We start from the raw sequence: 25,327 nt of genomic DNA on the forward strand, positions 1-25,327 counted from the left end.
GCAAAAAAAGGGAAAAACGCAGATATCTTCCAAACCGTAAGGAATTTGGCGAAACGGAGGAAGCGAACCAAAGCCTTCGACTTGGTTCGTATGGCCCCATCTCGTCGAGATAGGCGATTTTCATATATAATTCGTCCAATTCCGACTTACGGTTTGAAAGTTACGGCCTATTCTTCGATCCATGCTCAGGAGCTCACCTGCAGCTCGAATTTCACCTGCACAATCAAGACCCAAGTCTGCCTGTGCACCTGAGCTCGCTTGCAGACCCAGTTCGCCTGCTAGCTCGCCTGCAGACCCAAGTCTGCCTGCGCACCTGAGCTCGCCTGCAGACCTAGTTCGCCTGCAAGCTCGCCTGCAGACCCAAGTCTGCCTGCAGTCCCAAACTCGCCTGCAGACTCAGCTCGCCTGCAATCTCGCCTGCAGACCCAAGTCTGTCTACAGTCCTAAGCTCGCCTGCAGACCCAAGCTGCAGACTCGCCAGCTCACTATCAACTACCCACTTGGAGTATGGGAATAGTTACATCAGTGGTCAAATCCCACAAATCAAGGGAGAGGGCACAGTACCCCAAGACCGTCAAGCGGCCGCTCACAGTACGAATGATTGGGCAGGTGTCGAGTCGACCTGAACATTCATAAATGCAGCTCACCTCGGCTGTCTGAGTCAAGAGCCGGATCCGCCAGCACCCGGCGAGCTGTCCAAGCCCACTCGAGTACCAGGAACCCGCTTTCCCACCTCTCTCGACCTGAAAAGAGAAGGCACAGTACTCCAGGCCCGCCGAATGGCCGCGCACAGTACGAGTGATCGGACAGGTGCCAGATCAACCTGTGCGTTCATAAATGCAACTCAGCTCATCGGTCCAAGTCAAGAGCTGGAACCGCCAGCGCACAGTGAGCTGGCCCAATCCACTCGAGTAATGGACAGCCGCTGTCTCATATACGAGGGTGGACCTTCCTACTCCTAGGCGATAGGACGTGAAGCACAACCCATCGAGTGACGGTTCGTAGTACAGAGGAGCGACAAGATGTCTCTCAACAGTGTATGGTCATATCCCATGATTCAAGGAGAGGCCACGCCATCTCTCCTCTATTTAAGAACCTCGCCCGGCTACAGGAAAGAGGTTTACACATAGTTAATTGATTAATTCAATCAGTTAACTGAACCACTTGTAGGCATGTAAAATTGCTTATAGGTCCCCTAGCATAGCTCGGCACAAACCGACGAACCAACGAGGCGATTCATAAATGCAACTCAGCTCATCGGTCCAAGTCAAGAGCTGGAACCGCCAGCGCACAGTGAGCTGGCCAAATCCACTCGAGTAATGGACAGCCGCTGTCTCACATACAAGGGTGGACCTTCCCACTCCTAGGCGACAGGACGTGAAGCACAACCCATCGAGTGACGGTTCGTAGTACAGAGGAGCGACAAGATGTCTCTCAACAGTGTATGGCCACATCCCATGATTCAAGGAGCGGCCACGCCATCTCTCCTCTATTTAAGAACCTCGCCCGACTACAGGAAAGAGGTTCACACATAGTTAATTGATTAATTCAATCAGTTAACTGAACCACTGGCTCTCGACTCCCAACGGAGTCGACGACAAGCTCTCTGCATCACTTTTGCATTGCAGCGCCACTTCCTAGTTCTGAGCCCCGATCGCCGGTGAACTAGAAGATCCGAATTCTATCGACTCGAGCTTCTACTGCGTACTGAAGCTCTCCAGCAACTTCGATCGGATCGTCCAAGGGAAGCAGACTCAGCACGAGCACCGAGCGAGGCGTCCTATCGCCACCGAGGAACCCACGTTAAACAAGGAGGGCTTTCCCTCCGCTTCTGTTGTAAACATTTGATTTATTAGTTTGTAATAAGCCTTCTTATCAATACAAACGAAGTTTCCTGTTTTCGAGAGATCAAAATTTACGCATACAGCAGTGCACGGCAACCTATTCACGAGATGGCTCACATAAACTAATGCCTTGGCCCAAAAGGATCTAGGCAATCCGCTCTGTAGAGTTGGCAACACAAACTGACGGTAGTACATACAACGAATGGCCCGAAGAATCCAAATCTGAATTGTTGCCACTAGTCTTGACAACATTCACCTCTGAAGCTTGTACAGCTTTTCCCTTATTCTTCTCGGCTCGATCTAACTTTGGGCATTCGGCTTTCCAATGCCCATCCTCTTTACAAAAGGCATAATGATTCCTACGAATCCCACGATGTGCACCTCTAGACTGCGACCTCCTGCTTCGGTTTGAACCATGGCCATGAACTACTAATGCATCTCCCGATGCCTTCTCGGAGGACTCATCAACACTCTTTCTCAACTCATAATTCACTAACGCTGAGGTCACCTCCTTATAGCTAACAATAGTTCTTCCATTAATCATAGTAAGAACAAATGTACTATAATCATCATCGGATAACGAACACAAAAGTAGCATCGCCTTGTCTTCATCCTCAACCATAATATCCATATTGGCCATGTCTGAAAGTAGCTTCGTGAAGTTGTTAACATGCTCACTGATGGAAACTCCCATCTTCATCTTGAACTGGTAAAACCTCTTCTTCAAGTGAAGCCGATTCTCAATGCTCTTAGTAAGATACTTTTCATTGAGTGTTTCCCACATCTTCTTCGCCGACGTCTCGTTCATCACATCATAAATAAGATCCGGCGTCAAGCATGACCGAATAACTCCACACGCCCTACTATTCATCTTCTTCCAAACCTTAGCTTCCATCTCGACATGTTTCTCTTGTAACTCAAGAGTCTCTTCCAAGTTTTGAGCGTCCAACGCATCTATCACCTGACACCTCCACAAACCAAAATTGATCTTACCATCAAACTTCGGAACATCGATCTTCATGTTATTGATGCTCAAACTATGTATCGTCTTCGTAAGAGACGATCCCGATGTGCTTGCTTCACCCATGTTGTCGATCTAACTCTTCAAATAGGAATCCTTTAGCGAATCCTTCAAACAAGTCTCAAGTCGAACCCGAAGCTCTGATACCAATTGTTGTGCTTCGGCGCGGAAGCGGTCGAATCACACAATCCAAACAAGAAAGATCACAACCAAATAAACAAGTACAATCACCAAATAACACAAGAGATTTACGTGGTTCGGCAAGTTGCCTACATCCACGGGGCAAGGAGGGGGTAGTTCTTACTATAAGAAATCAAGAGAATACAAATAGAGTTACAAATCTCACCGATCAAACCCTAAAACAAAGCTCTAGATCTCTCACAACTCTCCCACAATTAGATGCAACAATCATCTCTGAAAGACGGCTCAAATTCGTCCTTGCTTAACCCTAACAAATCAGGTTTAGGATTATATATAACTCAGAAACGAATCGGGTCAAAAACCGAAGCCCAGCCCAGAAATCATCGACGGTCGACCGCGCAGGTCTCGCGGGCGACCGCGACGGTCGACCGAATCACAAACCCGAGAGCTAAATCCTTTACAGTCATTCGAAGTCGACCGCGGCGGTCGACTGCCATCAACTCCGAATCCCAGTAAATCTGCGTGCACGTTTGCGGTCGACCGCGGCGGTCGATCGCCAGTCTGTCTGACTTCTGTCTGGCTGATTCTCTGCTTTTTCCTATAATTCTTCAAGAGAAGCGAAGGAGGGAGGAGAGGGAGAGGTGGAGGAGGAGGGGGAAGGAGATTGAGAGGTTAAGGTTTGGGATGAGAGCTGATTTATAACGCTGGAAGCCACGCTGGCAACCACGTTCGCACAACGTGAGGCGTTACGTGAGAATTTTTGTCGGAAATTTGGGTCCGGGCAAATTTGAGGCTCATTTGTCGTCGGAGAAAAAATAATATACCAATATGTTGCCGGGGAAAAAATATATACCATACTGTCACTAAGGGTAAAAAAAATATACCAATTTGATATTTTTGCTCTACTTTTCTTATCCCCATTGACTAATTAGGGGAATGTTAAAATTTGTCTTATTCAACGTAAAATACGAAGAGTGTGATTCATGAGATATAATAAGTGTTATTTTTGAAATTGATTACAATTGCTCACCACCTACCACCTTATAAATAATTAGGGAAAATTGCTTCCAGCCCCCAAAACAACCCAGAACGTGCTCTGCCCCCCCCAAGACTTTTTCAACGTGCCTTTTACCCCCAAAACCGCCCCCGATTTTCTTACAGCCCCCAAAACGAATCCCCAGGCCACCTTCCGTTTAAACACCGCTCGAAATACCCAAAATACCCTTCGCAGCCTGTGTTCGTCGCCCTCTCACGACGGAAACCCATCGTTTCGACTGTAGGCATTAAATGGTGATATGAATGACTTTTTTGGGGGGGAAAATTCCCATTTCCCTCCAAAATTATCATCAGATATTATCACCAGCTATATCCCCCTTCAAGCTAAGTTGTTCCTTCCACTTAATTATCCTCAATAAAAGCCTCTTCGATTCTTCAACCACTCCCTGTAATAAAATGGCGGATGGATCTCTTCTATGCGTAGTAACGAAGGCAAAAAGCAACAAAGGTGGTGACGGTGTATTCGTCGTTATCAAAGAGAATACAGAAATAATCAGCTTGAAATATCGAGTGGCGGAAAGGCTTAAAATACCAATGCAATCTCTTTCACTGAAGTTCATATGCGAAAGGGAAAAGAAATTCAGCATTTCAATTGACAATGACGACGACTTAAATTTGATGTTCGAGTATTGTCGGCGTAATGGATTTACAGACGCGAATTTGTATGCCACCTCCGCTGCGGAATCCTCAACTTCGCAGAACACGCAGACTACGCCGGAAACTGCGTAGGAATTACACTCCAGATTTCCTTTTGAGTTCACTGATAGGTTTTGCCATTAGTTGTTAACCTCATGCATTGGTTGCTTTGGTAATGTGTTGGCTGTCAAGGTTATGTTAAGCACTGGTTGTTAAAGTTATTTGTTGGCTGTTACGTATACTAGTTGGTTGCTAAGTTATGGTGTTTGATGTTAAGTATATGCGTTTGTTGTTAAGGTCACGAGTCTGCCCTTAAGTATAAGGGTTAGTTGTTAAGGATATGTGTAGGTTGTTACGTTTATGAGTTCGTTGTTAAGGTTATCAGTTCGTTGCTAAGGCTATGTATTTTGATTTATACTTCAGGACAATACCGACAGAAAATTCGCGGTGCGCAGATACCCCGTTCACCCAAACCTGTAATGATGAGCGTATTCCTAATGACAACCCCACCGGCGACTCGATCATGCTGCTGGAAGACATGCTTAATCACCAAACAAAGATCCCAACTGAGTGGCACACCTCCATACGTGAAGTTGGTCAGAAATTTGATAGTGCTGCTGAAGTTAGATTAGCACTTCAATACTATTCAATTGCTAAACGGTTCGAGTATGATTTTTACCACAATGAACAAAGACGCATAAGAGTCTATTGCCGATTCAAACACACACATGGTTGCCCTTGGATGTTGTTTGCTTCCCCGCTCAGAAATTCGTCTATCATGTCCATAAAGAATTTCGAGTCTACCCACACCTGCGGTCAACATGGAGCAAATGCTGGCAACTCAAGGGCATCAAGGAAGTTCATTGCTAGCCAAATACAAGCTGTTTTGAAGGTTAGGCCAGATCTTCGTGCGGTCGATATCAAGAACGACATGCTCTCTAATTTTGGCATCAAGATTAACTACAGTAAAGCGTGGTGGAGCAAGGAGACAGCTCAACAGGACCTGTTCGGTGACGATGATGAGGCTTACGATTCACTGAGATGGTCCTTATCTTTTTTATTCTTCTGAAATCACTCTTACCTTTTGGTTGCTAACTATACGTAGTAGTTGTTAAAGTTGGCGGTTCGACGTTAAGTGTACGTGTTGGTTACTAACTATACGTATTAGTTGTTAAAGTTATTGGTTCGTCGTTAAGTATACGTATTAGTTGTTATGTCACTGTAATGGAATACTCCCCGGAGAGATGGGCAAACACGCATTTTCCTGGTATAAGGTAAGATAGCTTGGTCCCGACGTTATTTTGTTACAGCACTGTTATAGTTGTTAAGGTTAGAGTTATCCTACAGTTTTCTGTTAAGGTTAGATTTTTATTGTTATGGTTAGAGTTATTCTGCTAGGGTTTTGCTGTTAAGTTTAGGATATTTGTTGTTAAGGTTAGGCCTTTAATGTTTAGTTTAAGGAATTATTGTTATTGTTAGTGCTTTGTTGTTAAGGTATGGCCATGTTACTTCAAACGTTGCTGAGTCCTTCAACAGCTGGATAAGAAAGGCACGATTGTTGCGAATCTTACCTTTGGTTGAGACCATACGGAAGCAAATAATGGAGCGATAGAGGATCTGTAGCAGGACAAAGTCCTTCACATCTCGGCGATCAGAAGATAGTACCAGCTTCAAGAGCAGGTCCTCCCACATTGCGTCTGGTGGGGCCTCCTTTGGGGGGAGCTTATACTGCTGGAACCCCCCGCCTCGGGTTTGTCAAAGAACTGGACCAAATCCTATTTTTCCTGTCCCGATTGTGGTCAACATGAAGCCCCTCATTGGAGAACCATGTATGCTCCATTACCCACTCAAGGTTGAATGAGCATGGGATCTCTTCACCATCATTCCTATCGGTGAAGACGAATTTTTTTGCTCTTCTTGTCCACCTGACTCAAAATGTGCTCAAAGGTGGGAAGAATCGACGCCAGGTGGGCCAAATTGGACGTAGTGTCTGAATACACTATATTCGTTAGGCCGCAAAATGCCTTGGCCCCATACGCGTCACCAAATTCTGCATGAAGTCGTGATAGGCACCGAAGCTGGCGGTGGGCCGCAACGAATAGCTGGCTTTGCCCTTTTTCTACAAAACAAAAACACAAGACGGAGAGCATTTTTGAGTATAATCAGTAACATAACAGCTATGTGTAAACTTTGCGCGGTAAACCAACAACCTTAACAGCAACCCATAACCTTAACAACAAAAACCTAACCTTAACAACCAAAGCCTAACCTCAAACTAAACAACAACCTTAACAATAAAGGCAGTAACCAACAACCTTAACAACAACCCCACAACCTTATCAACCAAACCTAACCTTAACAACCAAAGCCTAACCTCAACACTAAACAACAACTCAGCAATAAAAGCATAGACCTTGCATGTTAACAGTAACCTCAACAGCTAACAGACCCGTAATTTTGGACCTTCCACCAGACTAAGAGCATTATCAATCAAACCGTAACCTTAACAACATAAAACATTGCGGTAAAAATTACCTTTTGGGTGCTGCCACGTGCTGCTCTTTTTCTCCTCTCTGTAGACCAAGAAGCGCTCTAGTGCATCGTTGGACGCGCCGGTGGTGCGCGTGGTGCCCTCTAGACCTTCGCGGGGCCTACACTTCTATTTTGAGGCCGGCTTCTGGGATGTAGAATGGCTGGTTGCGATGTCCTCTAGAACATCAGCAATCGCAGTTCGAGCTTCAGATTCAGTCCGCACTGCAGTTGTATGGGCTCTTTCTGAGATTTCGAACCGCTGGGCGTAATCGCTTTCGCTGTGGTGCGCATTGAGGTTGGCTTTGGGGGTTGAATCGCGCGCCATTTTGATCCCTTTGCTTTGATTCGGTTTGCGTTGGGGTCGGTTGATTTAGGGCTAGGGTTTTGAATTGGGTTCTGGAGTCGGTTTGCTTGCAGAAGAGAGAGATGACAGGGTACAGACGAGGAGGTAACTCATAACGCGCGGGAATTTTAAACGTAAGGGTATTTTGGGCATTTCGAGCGGGGTTTAAACGACGTTACGCCTGGGGATTCGTTTTGGGGGCTGGAAGAAAATCGGAGGCGGTTTTGGGGGTAAAAGGCACGTTGAAAAGGACTTGGGGGGGCAGAGCATGTTCTGGGCGGTTTTGGGGGCTGGAAGCAATTTTCCCAAATAATTAACTGTTTGTATTAAAAGTTGTGATCGCTCCGCTACTATTTGCTAGCGGAGAGGATCCAAATTGCCATCTGTGATCTATCTAATGATAGATGATTGTAATCTCTCCTCTCTTTTTCTTTTTTTTTCTTTTTTTTTTTACATCTCTCAATTGCTTTTGTTTACAGTGAAGAGAGATACCTGCATCACTATCCTACTCTTGGGTTTACCCACACCTGGGCCCAGATGGACGCATCTGGGTTTTTTCACGGTTCTAAAGTTATGGGCTTCATAAAAATCAGCAGGTCAATTAATTAATCTTTGCCTTCAACTGATGAAAAGTTGAAGAAAATGGCAATATTCACCTCTCCGGCGGCTAAAATCCCTAACCCACCGGCTAATTTCCGAACTCCAAGAAAAGGTATAGCTTCATTTCAAATTTATTCATCGGTGCAGTATTTTTGGCAGTTAACTCATGCGCAAGATCCAATATTTGATGCGTTTCTAGCTATACCATTGAAAAATTTCAAATGGGTAATCTTCAATTTTGACTTTAACCCCCAATTTTCTTTCTTGACCCCTGAATTTCCTCTAATGGGTAATCTTTAGAACTTGATAAATGCAGCTCAATGTCGCTCTAGTTCAACAGTCGCAATGTCTGCTCCTTGTGTTTCCGATGAAATTGAGCAATCGAAGCTTGTGTGGGTGTGGACCGAGAGCAAGCAAGTCATGACTGCAGCTGTTGAGAGAGGGTGGAGCACTTTCCTCTTCCCCTCTGAGCCTCGCTTCAGAGAAATTGCCGAAGAATGGTCTTGTATGATCTCAATGAACTCAAACTAATCAAGTATCAAGTTCTAGTTTTACCCTTATGCTGCATTGAGAGCTAAGCATTGTTATTAGTGAATGTGCTTCTCTTGTTAGTAGTTCGATGAATAAGTGGGAATTCTAAGATGACACAACTTTTTCACTTTCAAAAAGGTTAGGATAAATTTTATAAAATCCTCTTAACAACAAAATTCACCTTAAACTGTCTCACTTTGCTACCATGACTGACACCTTGAGTCTAATGTGTCAAGTGATCCTCAACTGACTAGAAATAGACATTTTTCCTTGGGTCACTAATAAAATCCAGTCAATATCCATTCATTCCCCACTTTTTAAAAAGGGTTATTTTAGACATGTTTCCTTACCAATTAAACTGCGTTAATTGTAGATTGCCAAAGATCAGGGGGGTTCGTGAAACCCCTTAAAGTTCAGGGCGTTTTGCGGAATTTATAATAGAAACTATCAAATGATAGGATCATTCTATTTCTGTTTAATTTAGATTCTTTACTATTTGTATCGATTGGTGATAGGAACCAGAAGGGACTGAGGCAGTAGCCATTGTTGTAGCAGTTACTGCATTTTCTTATAGATTTGCTCAAATGGCTTCTAAATTGTGTTAGCGTGTTCTTTAATTAATGAATATTTATTTGCCAAGAGCACTAAGTCACACTGAAGCTAAGCGATCAAACTATTTTTTTAAAAAACTCTTATTGCCTATATTCATGATGTTATGGATTTGACCACATGATTAATTTGTCTAGACTTTCTTCTGATGTGTTGAACTTCTTCTACCAATTTATTCCCAGTAGCTTTTTGAGTTTTTTTTTGCTGGTATATTTTTTGCTAGTTGAAGGCCCATGTGGACACTGCTTTCTAAGTTTTGATGGTTCTGTTGCAGCAATTGCTTTGATCCAACCCCACTTTTTTGACGGTTCAGAGATTTTCAATGAAAAAAACGAACTATTAGCATTTATCTATGATGTTTCTTCTCCTCAACAATTACAAAAACTCCAACCAGATGATGATAATTCGGATACTGTGGTCATAAATTTCTCAGGCGAATGGCAGGTTTGCGCACTTTCATAGCCTGCATTGATCAAAGTCTCACTCATTCGAGGTCACTAACCATGTTGTCATAGAAACAGTTTTCCTACTATTTAATATTTATATTGTGTACACTTATGGCACAGCTATTCAATGCTATTACTTTGCATCACTCTATTCTTTTGTTGCCTACTTCTCTCGACATACAGGGAGGAAATTATTGTTAAGGATTTTTGTTTCTATTGATTATTGTTTGTACTAGTTTTTCTCCTTTAGAGTCTTTTCTATCAGTGCATTTCGTAGTACTCATTTGTTTTAGTTTTGTAAGCAACTTATCATCACAAGAGAGACTGGCATCCTGTTTCTTCACCAATCCCCTCCACTCTTTGTTCCAGGTTTCTTCCTCAGTCTGAAACATTAGCAGTTCAAGAAACTTCATAATGCTTCTTTGGCATGGGAATGTCAAAAGATCATGATAGCACTCGTTCATTGCTCTTTTTGGATTACATGGAAAATGCAACTTTAGCAATTCATCTAGTAAAACTTCAAAAGTTTTCTTAGTTGATTGGACATTGGATTAAGTATTCTTCTTATTATGAAACAACTGCATACATACACAAAACATAATACTTGCAGATGTATAAGATGTCTATAATCTATATATCAAGCTTTTATGAGATGTATGCATTGGAGTTTTCTTGGCACCTAAACACCTGAAAGACCATATTGATGTTTTTCTGTGTCAAATATTAATCCATTTTCTAATCACAGTATAGACATAGTGGGCGAATATCAGAACACAAACTCACGAGTTTCAGAGATCATGTTGACTTCTTTACCCATTTCTTTCCCAGTTATATCATGAATTAAATGATTATTCCTCTTTCATCTTGCTCTCTTTTTAAGTTCTTGGGTTGATTTTATAAACCCCCCCTCGATTATGGGGGATGTCTTAGAAAACCCCCCTCAACTATCTTAATTCTATGAAACCCTCCACAATTTTGATTGTGTTGTAAATAACCCCCTTCAACTTTCAAACTTAGACATAACCCCGTCAACTTTTCTCACTTAACCTCCCAACTAATAGCATTAAATCAAACGGAACATGTGACAACCACGTGATTTAAAATGGCCATACTATCTGTTTGTGCTAAAAATACTGCACTGTATTCCCCCGGGGCCCTCCAGAACCATTGCTAGATTCGAACCTGTATGCCCTGACACGGCAATTTTGGCGCCGTACCCGTGTCGGGTACGGTTTGGGTACGTTTTCGCACCCAAACGGAGGGGACACGAGAGCAAATAAGCTCGGAGATCGAAGACGAGGTCGGGAAGCGTCGACGAGCGTCGGGAAAGCTTCGATGAGGTCGGGGAAGCGTCGACGAGGGTCGGGGAAGTTTCGGGGAAGCTTCGACGGGGTCGGGGAAGCTTCAACGAGGGTCGGGGAAGCTTCAACGAGGGTCGGGGAAGCGTCGACGAGGTCGGGGAAGCTTCGAAGGGGAACAGAGTTTCGATAACACGATATTCTCGTGGCGTCGTTAGGAGAGAAATGGGTCTAGGGTTTTCAGTTAAATAGGGTTTGGGTTTAAGCACCCGTTTTAATTCAATTAAATAAGGTTTGGGTTTGGGTTTAAGCACCCATTTTGATTCAATTAAATAGGGTTTGGGTTTGTTTATTTTTAGCACCCATTTCAATAACATAGTTATAATTTTAAGGAATGAGCTTATTTCTCAATTTGAAATTAAACATAGTAAAATTGTTATAGTTAATATAATTGATATATATATATATATATATATGAGCTGTGTCCCCGTACCCTACTTTTTTACAAATTTGCCGTGTCCCGTACCCGTACCTATGCAACCTTGATTCGAACACATTTTTTTCTTTTTTTAACTGGTCACTTCTTTTTGTACTTAGTCATACTTCTACCATCTTTCTTCCCTTCTACACCGCTCAATAAAGAAACGCTCCAGGGAGACTTCATCCTCAGCCAAGATAGCTCTCCAATGACAAAAAGAACTTGGCTTTAACTTCTTTGGAGCTGATTTCACCAAAAGAACCTATAACACCCTAAAATTGAGAGGAGGGGGAGGGTGACGGGGGGGGGGGGGGGGGTTCTCTAAAATCAGAGCCGCTAAGTTCTTTATATGACCTGATTAAAGGTTATGATGTTTTCTTTTATAATTTGCATCATGTATGCGCCACAAGAATCTGTTTCAAATAATTTTTAAGAGAAGTTTATATTCATCTTTCTGCCTATTCATTTGGATTCATTTTTCTTTATTTCTCAGGTAATACCTGCAGAAAATATTGTCGCAGCATTCCAAGGCTCTAAGAAAACTGTACTAGCAGTTTCAACCTCTTCATCAGAAGCACAAGTTTTCATTGAGGCAATTACAATATACTTTTAACTCAGAATCTTCTTGAGTATGATTTTGCTTAGTGAATCTTTTTAAGCTTGACTTAATATTAAGTGATTATAGGCATTGGAGAAAGGTCTTGACGGAGTTGTTCTGAAAGTCGAGGAAATTGAAGAGATTCTCAAATTAAAGGTAGATATTATCAAAAGTTTTTATTCTTTTTTTTTCATTTGATCATAATATTTAAGCTGTTAACTTGTTATTAAGAATTTCTTTCTGATATCAGGATTATTTTGAGAGAAGAAGTGAAGTAAGAAATCATTTAAGCTTAACTAGAGCAACAGTAACAAGGGTTGAAGCAGTCGGAATGGGTGATAGAGTATGTGTTGATCTTTGCAGTCTCATGAGACCGGGTGAAGGTCTTCTGGTTTGTCTTTTATCCTTTCGGTTAGTTGTGATTTCTTCCTATCACATCATTAAGAAATGCTAAATGGGATAATGAAAAATTAGACCATCCTATTTTCTATGTATTGTAGAATTTTATATTTATATTAAAGTCAATCACTTGAAAGTGTAAAAATAGATGCATTACACTCCTTATGGAGGAAAAGTATTTAAATTTTGAAATAGCAATTGTTTATCAGACCTCATAAATGAGCATACTGATCATAAACAATGTACACATTTTCATTTGTTAATTATCACTCACTTTGATCTAGAATAAAAGTAATGTATGGATGTCTTTAGAACAGTGCTGTAAAACTAATATGAGAATGGCTGCTGAGGCAACTGAGACTAAGAATTGATTTTTGATAATAAATATGAGAATAAGTATCATGAAAACTATAGCTACCTACATGAGAGGATATAAATGTTATAAAGAAGCTAATAACCTGAGGAATGGTGGACTACAATGGTTCACAGCTGATTAATAAGTTTTAGGGTCTTGTGATTGTTATTACTTTTTTACTACCAAAAGCGGGAGTAATATCTCCTGATCCCACAAAGTGTCGATAAAGAATCAGAACATACTCGTGAATAGTCACTATTCCTGACATCAGTTCTCCTTGATATATTTTTCAGACTTACGAATCTTATGGCATTATGCAAACGAACAGGTTGGCTCCTTTGCTAGAGGCCTTTTCCTGGTTCATTCGGAGTGCTTGGAATCAAAATACATTGCTAGCAGGCCTTTTAGGGTCAATGCGGTAAGTTGTTTTTTGTTTCATATCCTGTGTCCATTTCCTGTTATTTCTCTATACTGGTTATTTGAAATTTTTTAAGGGAGTAAATTTCACAAGCCCTCTGAAGTTTGGAGTGATTTGCACAAAACCCCCCCCCACCCCCCCCCCCCCTCCAAAAAAAAACCCAAAAATAACGTTATATCATAGAAACCCCCCCTGAAACTGTCAGAATTATACTCGACCTTCTGAACTAATGGAAAATTTCATAAATGGTGTTAGCATAGAAGTATACTAGTGTGCACCCCGTGCAAAGCACGATCTCCATTTTTTTATTTCTGCTACAGTAATTCTATATTTAAATACAGTTTCTGTAAGTACTACTGTAACATTTTTAAATACTACAGGACCCAGCTTGATCTACAATAATAATGCTACAGTAATGTTTTACCGCTGAATCCCTGCATGTTCTACAGTAATAAGGGTACAGTACTCCATGTAGTATGAACAGCGAATCCTGGTCCCCCTACCTGTGCTACAGTAACAAATGCTACATTGATTTATTATAGCATGAATAGTGAATCTTGGATCCTCCCATTATTATAGAGGAATAGATAAAAGCAAAAATTTCGACAGCATGTCATGTGCAAAGCGCATCAGGTCAACGTAAACTGTGGTTGGTCAAGGTACTATAATGAAACATTATAGGGGACTTTATCTAATCTATGAAGTTTAGTAAGTTTTTGAGCAAAACACCCCAAAATTTAGGGGCTTTTGTGAAATTTATCCAACTTTTTTGTTTCTTATTTTGTCTTTTCGTTTGGGGCACAACTGCAGGGGCCGGTGCATGCTTATGTTGCAGTTCCAGGGGGAAGGACTTGCTACCTTTCTGAGCTGAAGGCAGGTAAAGAGGTCATAGTTGTTGACCAAAGAGGCTTTCAACGTACGGCTGTTGTGGGTCGTATCAAAATAGAATCAAGACAGCTGATTCTTGTTGAGGCAAAGGTTTTGCTCTATTTATCTCACTTTTGTCAATTGAATAATGAAACTATTTAAATCTTAGAGAAGGCTTAAATGCATGATCTTCTCATACTTAATTGATCATAATTGAGTTTTGTACCATATTTCATGAGTTCTGCATTTGTTAAGGTTCAAGAGAACAAGTCCTAATTTGCCTATGAGAAATAGATATGTTTGTTTTTTCTTCGAACAACTATTATTTAATTTTAGCGTGGATGACAATGTTCATGTTAAGTAAATGATCTCCTGACATGGTTACCATTTCAAATAAATGAAACCATTCTATCAAATTATAACTGTATAGGATGCTGACTAGCTGGTGTTCATGGGTTTTTGCATTGCCACCTCAAACATTTGAAAATGAGCCTAAGCACAAGTTTATGAGCGCTGCATTATATGTTGCCTCATTCTTTACATATTTGCAGGACCTTAACGAAAATATTTACAGCATCTTTCTACAAAACGCAGAAACCGTTGGTCTAATTTGCCCTCTTGAAGGTACTTCTTATATAATCTTAACATATTCTCTTGCTTTCTCTTTTCATTACGAATTTCATTATCTCTTTGGAGATAAAGCTACAAAGACAACAATTCCTTCTCTTGCTTTCTCTTTTGTTTATGAATTTCATTATCGCTCAGGAGATAAAGCAACAAAGACTTCAATTCCTGTAACTTCACTAAAGGTCAGAGACGAGGTTCTGTTGAGATTACAGGGTGGTGCTCGACATACTGGAATTGAGATCCAAGAGTTCATTGTTGAGAAATAGATAGCATATATGCATTGAAAATCTACAATGCTCGGGTATAATGGGATTTTTTTTACATGGTTATTGTTCTTATGGGTAATTCCGTTGCATTTATCAAGCAAGGTCAAGTATTGCTGCTGTTATATTTGTTTGCTGAGGAAAGAGATGGATGCAATTGTATCAATTTTGTTCATGTTATAGTTTAGTTTTTCGAGGTTTAATGTTTTTTTGCCATATTCGATGGTTTTGAATGCAGATAGAGGGGTGACTTTTGTGCTTATGCCGGCGTGATGAAACAAAATTTGAATCACAGGTTAAGCATGTATTAGGCATTGTGAGATTTAGTTAATTGCACATAGACCCTCTGCAATATTGCTGTTTTTGACTTACTACCCCTGTCGTTTCATTGTTGCAGATAGACCCTCTTGATTTATACTTTTTTGACTCTTTTACCCTGGGAGAAAATTTGACAGGTATTTTCCTTGGGTGAAATTAGTGGGGTTTAATCGCATAATGCCTAATACCCTGAAGAAGTTATGGGTGATTCTGGCGCACCTATCAAACAAATAAAGGTCTAGTATTCGTGTTGTAGCTTTGTGAATGACTGCAACCAATTTTTTATGATTAATTGCAGATAGACACCTTGTAATATTGCCCAATTGCAGATAAAACCCTGTAGCTCTTTTATTGCACAGACTCCAAGAGTGACCACCCTCAACAAATAGACCTCCTCAGGGCTAAGGGCAGACGAGTAATATATATATATATACCAGTCATACCTATATTTCTCATATATATATATATATATATATATATATACACCAGCAGGTCCGTCAGAGGCCCCCTGCAACAATTTTTTTAATGAACATACTACCAGTTTCCTGCCAATTTTATCTAATGAGCATCCTTCCAGTTTCCTACGACTATAATTGAAACATGTCTCGGCATCAAATCAGACTTCAATAAGCACTTTGCCACTTTACACAATCAAGCAGAGCTGGGGAGGTAAAAAAAAAAAAACTTTATCCAATGATCCACATCAAAAACAAAACCACAGAAGAAACACTTATGACTCATCAATCATTTCCATGAAATAGGCCATTACATCAACACTTCTCGCATGAGATAACAAAAAAAAAAAAAAAAACTAAAACCCAATATTTACAATGCGACATCCTTATCTCACCCTCGGGGACTTTCTATTGGATGCCATAGGAGACCCGTTACCCATTCCTCTCCTCGGCGAATTTACGTACCCGATTGGTGATTTTGAACCCGGACCCGGATCCAACACCATTCCTCCGCTTCTACCTGTTTGCTTCATCATCTCTTTAGAGTCTTGTAGTGGCTCAAGAGCAGCTAAGACTTCAGACATTTTAGGCCTGAGCTTGGCTTCATTGCTTATGCACTGCAGTGCTAGTGTGGCGACAGTATGGGTCGCTTTTTTCGGGTATTGGGCCTCCAATCTTGAATCCATTATCCGATACAGTTTTCGTTTGTCTCCAAGAAAATGCCTGGCCCAATCTACTAGGTTCTGTTCGATGCCGATCTTGTTTTTGTCGAAGGCTCGGCGTCCTGAGAGTAGTTCTAGAAGGACGACGCCGAAGCTGTAGACATCGGCTTTAGCAGAAAGACGGCCTGAAATGGTTGAAAATATTAGAACTAGGGGTTTTCCATACAAGTTACTTGTACTATTAACAAATACTTCAATGCTTGGGGGAAAAGGAGCGTATTCAAATGGTTAAGATTATTTGTTTAATTTGCAAGTGATAACCCCATCTTTTGTTCCGTGCGTTTCATGCTTCACAGTCAGTCAGCAGCTGTTTGATTCCGCGTGGAATATTCAAGAATACTAATGTCAAAACACTTAAAAAGGTTTCGGGAACCAATTTCCAAATATGAGGATTCGGGCACTAATTTTACAACACTCAAAACTATTTGAGGGGCTGACTACATAATATGAAGAATCGGGGGACTAAGTTCGAAATACGAAAGATTTGGGGGACTGATACTGAAAATACCCTTATTTATATACCAATTATTTGAGTTAATAAATATTATTTTTCAATATAAATTTCCTCAAATGTTCTCCAATTTCTATCTGAACTCTTCCTGAAAGCCTTTTTCTAAACAATAATTACTTTTTTTTTTCCTTCTTTTATAAAATGGATAAGTTTATTAACCCTATGATTGTAACTTTACAATTCGCCGGAAGTGTTTGTCCGGGGGCTAGATTTTTTGACTTTTAGTGCAGGAACTCAGATCGTAATGCAAACCTTAAACTCAGAGACTAATGCAAAACTTTAGTTGCTTCTATTAAGGGACTGAGAATACAGCTAATGAAGCAACCTGTGTGCGTATTATTTTGACCTGCATATAGTAACATAAGCCTTGTGCACAAAAAAAGAAGGCCTCGTTCCTTAGGAAGTCGATAACAAATATAATATATAAACTTACAACTTTAGACTTTACAACTTTTATACTTTTGGATCTTAATATGTGCATACTAATTACCTTATCGCTTCTCTCATATAATACTAAACATTGAGGATTAGAGTGCCCATCTCCACAATCTGACATCTGTAAGTCCTAAATTTCTGTGCATTTGTTATTATGTTTCAGAAACATTTGAGTTACCACGTTGATATAGAGAAGCATGCAAATAAAAAACTATCTACAATGATCTTAATATACGTTTGTTTCCTTCTTCTTCTTCTTTTTGTTTGGGGGGGTGGGGTGGGGTGGAGCAGCATAACCATGAGTTCCCATGACTTGTGTGGAGACATGAGTATTATCCCCAGTAGGGCCAGCCTTGGCCAATCCAAAGTCTGAAAGCTTCGTATTAAATTCCTACATTCAAACAAATTAAAAGTTAAAAACACTAAAAAGATGAATAAACGAAAAATCCTTATTCTTCAAAACTTAAAAAGCAATTGGCATCAGTACCGAATCCAAGAGAATGTTTGAGGCCTTCACATCTCGATAAATAACTTGGGACTCTCTATCGTGCAAAAATGCAAATCCTCTTGCAGCTCCAACTGCTACTTTAATCCTTATGGCCCAAGAAAGTGGCTGCGAACTTCCTAATAAAACCAATAATAAGAGCTTTAGTTAGACTAACACGAAATGTTGTTTCCTCTTAAAAATGGAACTGTGTCTTTATGCCCCAAAGTTATTGTGAAGCATTAATGCATGATTAATCAAGGAGCGTAAGCGTAAGCAATAACTCCCTGGTTATTATAGGTTTTTTTTTATATATAAAGCTTTGGGAAAATAATGCCCCCTTAGAATCAACAAATCATTAACTTTGTCAGATTTGGTGAGTAACTAGTTGACTTTTTTGAGATATTTTTACATTGCAGTTACGAATTAACCTATCAAAGTTGATGATTTGTTGATTTGGGGTTACTTTTTTCCTAAGTTGATTTGGGGGTAGTCTTGGAAATACTGAGATTTGGAGGGTAGTTTTGCAAGCACACATGATTTAAGGGGTAAATGTACAAAAAATTCTATTATTATTTAATACCAACGACATACTTTTCATTACATAGTAGTTTTAAGAGATGGACATATTCATTATAAAAACTCCTAACTTTCAGAGTATTGGATGATCACATAGTGTGCTCAAACTACAAGGAAAAATGTTTTAGTTGTCTAATGCGAAGTGCCTCTTGCCACAATTATATTGATCAGGATTCTAGAATGCATAAAAATGTTCATAGAATAAATATTCATGAAACAAAAGTAGCTAACTATTTACTACTCACTTCTAAAAAGATGATTCTCCAAACTTCCTTTAGGCATGAATTCATAAACCAAAAGGCGGTGGTCACCATCTGAACAGTAGCCAATGAGCTTCACTAAATTTGGATGGTGAAGCTGGCCAAGATACTCAACCTCTGTCTGCAATAATTTGTTTTAAAGAAGGAAACTACATGTTACTTCAAAACTACAGAGAGGATAACCAAAAGAAATAAAAATATAGGGTTAACTCTAGAATCTAGATACGCCCCATATACTACGAGGGTGTAGCGACATATACCCCTAAACTATTTTAGTAGCACTTACAACTCATTAACACCACATGAGATTATTTCCCAAATTAGCATGTGAAATTACCTTTTTCCCGCAATTTAGCTGGGAAAAAAATACTACATTGCCATATGAGAATCTGGGGGTGTAAGTGCTAATAAAAAGGTTTAGTAGGGGGTATCAGCGGCAATACCACCATAGCACATGGGGTGTATCCACAATTAGCCATAAAATTTAGGGTTGATTTCGGATAGACCCACTGTCCCGTCACCCACTTGCAGATAGATCCTCTCAGTCCACTTGTTGTAGATAGACCCCCCGAGTGAAATTGTTCTTTAACTCTTTCACCCTCAGATGGTCTATTTATCCAAAAACAACTCAACAACTCCCCTCCTTCCCTCCCTCTCTGAGGTTTAAAAAGTCAAAAAAAAATTACTCTGATGGTCTATCTGCAACAATAAAACTAAAGGGATCTGCCCACAATTAACTATAAAAAATGTATAGGCAGTTAAGGGGGAAAAAAATACCAGCCACTCCTTATGACCCTGAAAACCTTCTGGTTTCAGCTTCTTGATAGCAACGACCATGCCATAGCCAGGCTTTGAAGGAGCAAAACTTTGTTCATCGATCCAACCTTTATAAACACACCCAAATCCTCCTTCACCCAAAAGGCTATCAGGCCTGAAATTTCTCGTGGCACTTTTGAGTTCACTGAATGTGAATGCCTTCAAATTTGAGGATGATAGAATTTCTCCTTCGGTTCTCGGTGTTGGAAGAACCTCGATGCTTCTCTCAGTATAAGAGGGTATGGTTACAGTAGATGGAGTTGAGAATGTTTGAGTTGATGGGAATGATGACAAACTTGATCTGCTGGTGACTTTCGAAGGACCTTTCATCGACAAAAGGGTAAAAGACAATATGAGAACCTTTCATAAGCTTCTAATAGCTTACATTTGACATGTCTTAAGAGGTAAATTTTCAACTGATGCCTCATCACTATAACATAATTTGGATAAAATCTATCTACTATGACAATGTTTGTAAATAGAAATAGGGTTAATTGTGAGAACCTTGTAGTTCTATTGTTGCGGATAGACCCCCTGAAAGAATTTTTTTCGACTATTTTACCCTCAGACAGAGAAAAATATTTTTTGACAAATAGACATCTTCACCATGAAAGAGAAAGAAATTCACTAAAGGGTCTATCCACACTTGGGCTATAGTACAAAAGGTCTCTCCTCAATTAATCCATAGGAATATGCAACTTCACAAGCTAATAAGGGAAAAATTGAAAAGTATAATTTCCACTGTTTACAAACTTATTTTGCAGGAAATAAATATATCCGAAGAGGTAAATTTGGATGAGTAGAAGCAAGCTTAATGGCTGTGCTAAGATCCCTCACGCTGCTCGGGTACTATTTGGTGCAAAGCCAAAGGTCAATATAAAGTCAATAAACCTTCTAGAATTAGCATTATGTTCCAATCTCAATTCAATGAAGAAGGCGTTGTCAACTACAATGATCAATGCTTAGCAACTAGAATTTGGCTCTTCACCATAAATTAGCAACAACTTCATACACATCAGGAGTTGAATTTTCAGCTTAAGTTCATAGTTGAAAACAAATTCTTGGATGCCGAGTGTTCGATGTGCTAGTGACTGAGGTTGATTTTGAATTAAGAATTAATGCCCTGTTTGTACTCGTTTCTTAAATATTGTTTATGGATGGAGCAACTCCATTCTATCATCTCGAAGAAAAACGAAATAGAGAAAAGGAATTGGTTCCTTCTATGAAATGGTTAGGTTGCTGATTAGCACATGAATCGTGATCTTTGGATTATTTACCGATTAACAACATGCAATCTTACATAAAATTAGCACCACGACATCAAAGCTCCTACCGTCAAGTTTAAAATCAAGAGCTAATCTACCAGACCCCCTTGACAGAAACAGCAACTCTCAATTTCTACTCAATTTATACTCGAGCATCGGTATAAATAAAAACAAACTCATCGAGGTGCAGAATACAAATGCCACCATTATCAGTCCCCTCTCCAGACTGCTATTTGCTAGTAGTAGTAAATTGAACACTTGATTCAGGAACTTTCCTGATATTCAACAGAACCCCTAACCCATGACTTTAATAATTAAAAAAAAATCTGATCTCATAGGTAGACAAAAGTTAACTTTTTACCAAATCCACAAACTTAATTAATTTCACGAGGAAGATGCAAAGTCTAAGCAATTAAACCGTTGACAGACTGAGAAATCATTTCCATCATGCAAACAAGCATCAAACTTCATAACTGAAACTAAGAGCTAGACATCCATCTAAAGTAAAACCTAAAAGAAATTTTCTATTCACATAAACTTAACCATTTAAAGCCAAACATCAAGCTTAAAGATGCAAAATTTCCAAATCCAAGATTTTTACAAACTGAGATTAAAGATGCAAAATTTCCAAATCCAAGAAAACAGAGAGAGAGAGAGAGAGAGAGAGAGAGAGAGAGGGAGAGAGAGAGAGAGAGACTAAAAGCTGCCATTTCTGTATATGGGTCAGCTTAAATCCAGCATCTGATCACATATAACACATAAATATATCCAATCACTTTATCAGCTCCCAACAACAAAAAGACAGAACTGATTACTCCAAGAAGCAACCAAATCATAAAAAGACTGCACTTTAAAGCAAAATATAAAAAAAAAACCCCGAAAAAGAGAGAAGAGAAAGAGACTGACCAGAAGCATGCTGAGAGCTCTGAGCACTCTGAACTCTTGAAGAAGTAATCAGACAATTACCCATCAAAAATACCTAAATGGGTGTCCAACGAAAAAAATCCAATCTTTTCTCCAAATAACTAACTCTTATAAACTCATTAAGGATACATGAAGGAAAACAAGAGATGTGTAGCCAAAAAAATCCAATTTTTTCCTCAAAGAACTTCTCTTTTCCCCTCTCAACTCTGGATTCCCAAAGTTTTGAGAAGGAAGAAGGTCATAATGAGGGAGGTTGCTCCCAATGGAAAAGACAACGAAGTCAGAAGGAGAGAAACAAGCTTCCTATGCCCAAAATACCCCTCGTTTTTATCCGAGCCAGTCAACGCGGATCTGTGTACTCTTCTCTCTCTAGGTGTCGTGTTTTCGTTTTCTTTAGGATTAGGGCCTGTTCGTTTATTTCCTAAAAACCAAGAAATGGAAATGGAAAAGGTGGAAATCTCAAAATAATCCATTTCTTTTATTTCCATCCCTAAAACTCACCCACAACATCCAATAAAATATTATTTTCATCCAACAACTCATCCACATCATCTAATAAAATATTATTTTCATCTAACCACTCATCCACCACATCTAATAAAATATTATTTTCATCTAACAACTCATCCACCACATCTAATAAAATATTATTTTCATCTAACAACTCATCCATCACATCTAATAAAATATTATTTTCATCCAAACATCACTCAACTCATCTCTTTTCATCATTTCAAATCACTCACATCATCGAATAAAATATTATAACAATTCACCTCATCTCATTAACATTTCATTTCTTTGTTTTCATCCCAAAAAGTTGTGAAAACACTTTTCTTAATCTTTCTTCACATCACCCAATAATACAATGACAACTCATCTCATCTCATTTCATTTCTTATTTTTAAGAATGAACCAAACAAAAGAAAACAACAAAACTACAGGAAATATGTTTCTTATAATTCATTTCCTTATTTTTTTGGCCAACCGAACAACATCAAAACTAGTTTTCTTAAAAAATCACTCACATCATCCAATAATAATGTGACAACTCATCTCATCTCATCTCCATTTCTTTGATTTCCCTTTTTTTTTAGCCAACCAACAATTCAAAAACCCATTTTTCTTAGAAATAGTTTTCTATTTCTTTGATTTCCCATTTTTTTAAGGCAAACGAACAGGCCCTTAGAGAGGCACTAGAGGCTACCTCTCCACCACATCTCTTACCACACCTTCCCTTCTACAGTGCATCGGGGCCCACTTGAGATTTAAAATTTAATTCTCAAGTGGGCCCTGGTGTACTGTAGCAAGAGGGGAGGTGTGGTGGAAAGTGTGTCTCTATCGTTCCTCTTAGGATTATTCGTTAGAACATTTGGTGGAATAATGGAATAAATCTGGGGATTCTATTTTATAGTGTTATTCATTGGGATAATAGAACAAATATAATATTTTTTTATGTTATTGGTTTTTAGAACACTAGTAAAATAATTTTACCACTTAGGATAAAATTACCCTACTCACATACAAAAATGTTGTCCTAATTGTAAAAATTTACATCATCCTCCATATTAGAACAATTTTGTTCCACTTTGAAGACAATAAAGATAATTTTTAAACCTTTTTGTATTACTTAAACTAATACATACTAATTATATTATAAATATATGACATGATATATAAAGTATAAAGTAATAATATATTCAATATATTATATTATATTATCATGTAATAAAATAAAATATTATTATATTTAATTTATATATATAATTTATTTTATGATATTTATTATATATTATTATGCAATATTACATACTATATTATATAATAATACAACATATTTATTATAATATTATATAATATTTTAATAATATATATTATTATATAATATTAATTAGTAATTATAGTATAACATACTATATTTTTATATAAATAACATATATTATTATATAATATTTTAATAACATATATTAATATCTTAATAACATATATTAATATATTAATAACATATATTAATAATATTATATAATATAATTGTTAGGTCTTATGTTTATGAGTCTACTCCCTAATCTTGTTTTGATGATCACAAACAATTCTTAACAATACGTGTAGAGTGTTTGTATTTGTTTTGTTAGGTAATCTATAGTAATTATAGTATAACATATTTATTATAATATTTTAATAAACATATATTATTATATAATATATTATATAAATATTATTATAGTTATTATATATATAAAGTAAAATATTATAATATTTTATACACTACATTATATCCTATGATACTATTGTTATGGTAATTTACCATCTAAAGATGAAGATACCGAAAGATTGTCTGCATAAGCTTAAAAAAGCCATGGTCCAAACCAGCTTAGAGGCCCAAAAGCCCAGCTAATAGCAAGTCTATTGGTCAGCCGAGTAGACAAGTCATTTTTTGACCAAGGGTCATTGACTCAAAGTGCGGGGTCAATCGGTCCCTCATAGTTAAGACGACTCATCGAGCAGACGTCTCGACCATACACTCGATCCGAAGCTCACTCAACTGTCGGGTTGGAAAATCACAATGACAACTCACGAACCGACCCGCCTCTACTAAGGGGATGAGATCCATCTAAGCTCGCTTCAGACGTCAATCGACACTACAGTATTGATCAGTCCCATCAAGATCTCCGCTCTGACAAATCCGTGCATAAGCCGTTTATTCTACTCACAAGTCATTTCCCAGGGATCACCATGATGCTTTCCTGGGCTCGAATGACTTCCCCTCCAATCATCAGTCACCATCTGGAGGGGGAAGGACGACCAAGCAACTGACATATCCTTTGTCCTGCCTCATCTGTCAAATCCAGGATATTGAGAAGATATTTCTCTCCTGCACTCGAATGACTTCCCTTCCAATCGCCAGCCGACATCTGGAAGGAGAATGATGACTCAGGAGCCAGCCTGCTCACCCCTCAATCGCCTCATGTGCATAGTCAAAGCCAAAGGGTCAAACTCTCAGAGGCGATGTGCTATAAAAGGAGGGAAAGAAGGTAAAAGAGGGTGGATTTTTTCTGCTACTTCTTCACAAAAGATATGAATTTACCTTTGCTAAAAAGAACTAATAACTCTCAAAGAGTACCCTCTAAGGACCTCAATGGCCCAGGGACTCTCCCTCAAACCCCACTCAAGCTCACCAGCTGACTTGGCCGTCGGAGGTACCACGGGGGAAATGAGCCCCGCCCTCCCACGGGTTTCTTCTTGTTTGTGTGCAGAAGGATTAGGAATTCCAGTCTAAGGATCGGGTAAAAAGTCGGAGGAGGAGTCGGCCCCATCTCTCATCCTCTCCCTATTCGTCGCTAGCGCGAAGACCAGAACCGCAACCCCCTCGACTGTGTGATATCAAACATCAACAACTATATTATAATATATTAAGTTAAATTATATATTATTAAAGTATTACATTAAATATATTGTTTATAGATTATATCAATTATTATATAATGTGGATACTAAT

General features: G+C 39.1%; 3 protein-coding genes across 8 annotated transcripts; 2 read left to right on the forward strand and 1 right to left on the reverse strand.

Annotated features, from left to right (window-relative positions):
* LOC109847887 lies at positions 4,459–5,767 on the forward strand. The gene is made up of 2 exons (XM_020417117.1): positions 4,459–4,724; positions 5,122–5,767. Exons 1-2 carry the CDS (start codon positions 4,459–4,461, stop codon positions 5,765–5,767), a joined length of 912 nt encoding a protein of 303 aa, XP_020272706.1.
* On the forward strand, positions 7,992–15,280 carry LOC109850613 (3-dehydroquinate synthase homolog). 6 transcript variants are annotated; one of them, XM_020420661.1, is made up of 11 exons: positions 8,009–8,285; positions 8,373–8,398; positions 8,474–8,678; positions 9,588–9,757; positions 12,029–12,127; positions 12,221–12,289; positions 12,384–12,524; positions 13,216–13,305; positions 14,116–14,283; positions 14,724–14,796; positions 14,938–15,280. In XM_020420661.1, exons 1-11 carry the CDS (start codon positions 8,216–8,218, stop codon positions 15,063–15,065), a joined length of 1,239 nt encoding a protein of 412 aa, XP_020276250.1. In that variant the 5' UTR covers positions 8,009–8,215; the 3' UTR covers positions 15,066–15,280. The 6 variants fall into 6 exon arrangements, 5 of the variants coding, with proteins under 5 accessions (XP_020276249.1, XP_020276250.1, XP_020276254.1 ...); XM_020420660.1 differs by having other exon boundaries at positions 8,005–8,398; XM_020420665.1 differs by lacking the exon at positions 8,373–8,398 and having other exon boundaries at positions 8,016–8,285.
* LOC109847888 (probable serine/threonine-protein kinase PBL3) lies at positions 16,222–22,109 on the reverse strand. The gene is made up of 7 exons (XM_020417118.1): positions 21,814–22,109; positions 19,604–19,965; positions 18,812–18,947; positions 17,991–18,127; positions 17,739–17,894; positions 17,623–17,641; positions 16,222–16,682 (listed from the first exon to the last, which is right to left on the reverse strand). The coding sequence occupies exons 1-7, from the start codon at positions 21,875–21,877 to the stop codon at positions 16,222–16,224; spliced, it is 1,335 nt and encodes a 444-aa protein (XP_020272707.1). The 5' UTR covers positions 21,878–22,109.

This window comes from Asparagus officinalis, chromosome 7 (genome assembly GCF_001876935.1).
Source record: "Asparagus officinalis chromosome 7, Aspof.V1, whole genome shotgun sequence".
NCBI classification, from domain to species: domain Eukaryota; kingdom Viridiplantae; phylum Streptophyta; class Magnoliopsida; order Asparagales; family Asparagaceae; genus Asparagus; species Asparagus officinalis.

Coding starts and splice junctions, on each gene's coding strand:
- LOC109847887 (XM_020417117.1), top strand. CDS start 4,459: ATGGCGGATGGATCTCTTCTATGCGTAGTAACGAAGGCAAAAAGCAAC. Junction 4,725..5,121: donor GGATTTACAGACGCGAATTT/GTATGCCACCTC, acceptor TTTATACTTCAG/GACAATACCGACAGAAAATT.
- LOC109847888 (XM_020417118.1), bottom strand. CDS start 21,877: ATGGGTAATTGTCTGATTACTTCTTCAAGAGTTCAGAGTGCTCAGAGC. Junction 18,948..19,603: donor AGGGTCATAAGGAGTGGCTG/GTATTTTTTTCC, acceptor AAATTATTGCAG/ACAGAGGTTGAGTATCTTGG. Junction 17,895..17,990: donor CAAACATTCTCTTGGATTCG/GTACTGATGCCA, acceptor GTTTGAATGTAG/GAATTTAATACGAAGCTTTC.
- LOC109850613 (XM_020420660.1), top strand. CDS start 8,216: ATGGCAATATTCACCTCTCCGGCGGCTAAAATCCCTAACCCACCGGCT. Junction 8,399..8,473: donor CATTGAAAAATTTCAAATGG/GTAATCTTCAAT, acceptor GGTAATCTTTAG/AACTTGATAAATGCAGCTCA. Junction 12,290..12,383: donor AAGAGATTCTCAAATTAAAG/GTAGATATTATC, acceptor TTCTGATATCAG/GATTATTTTGAGAGAAGAAG.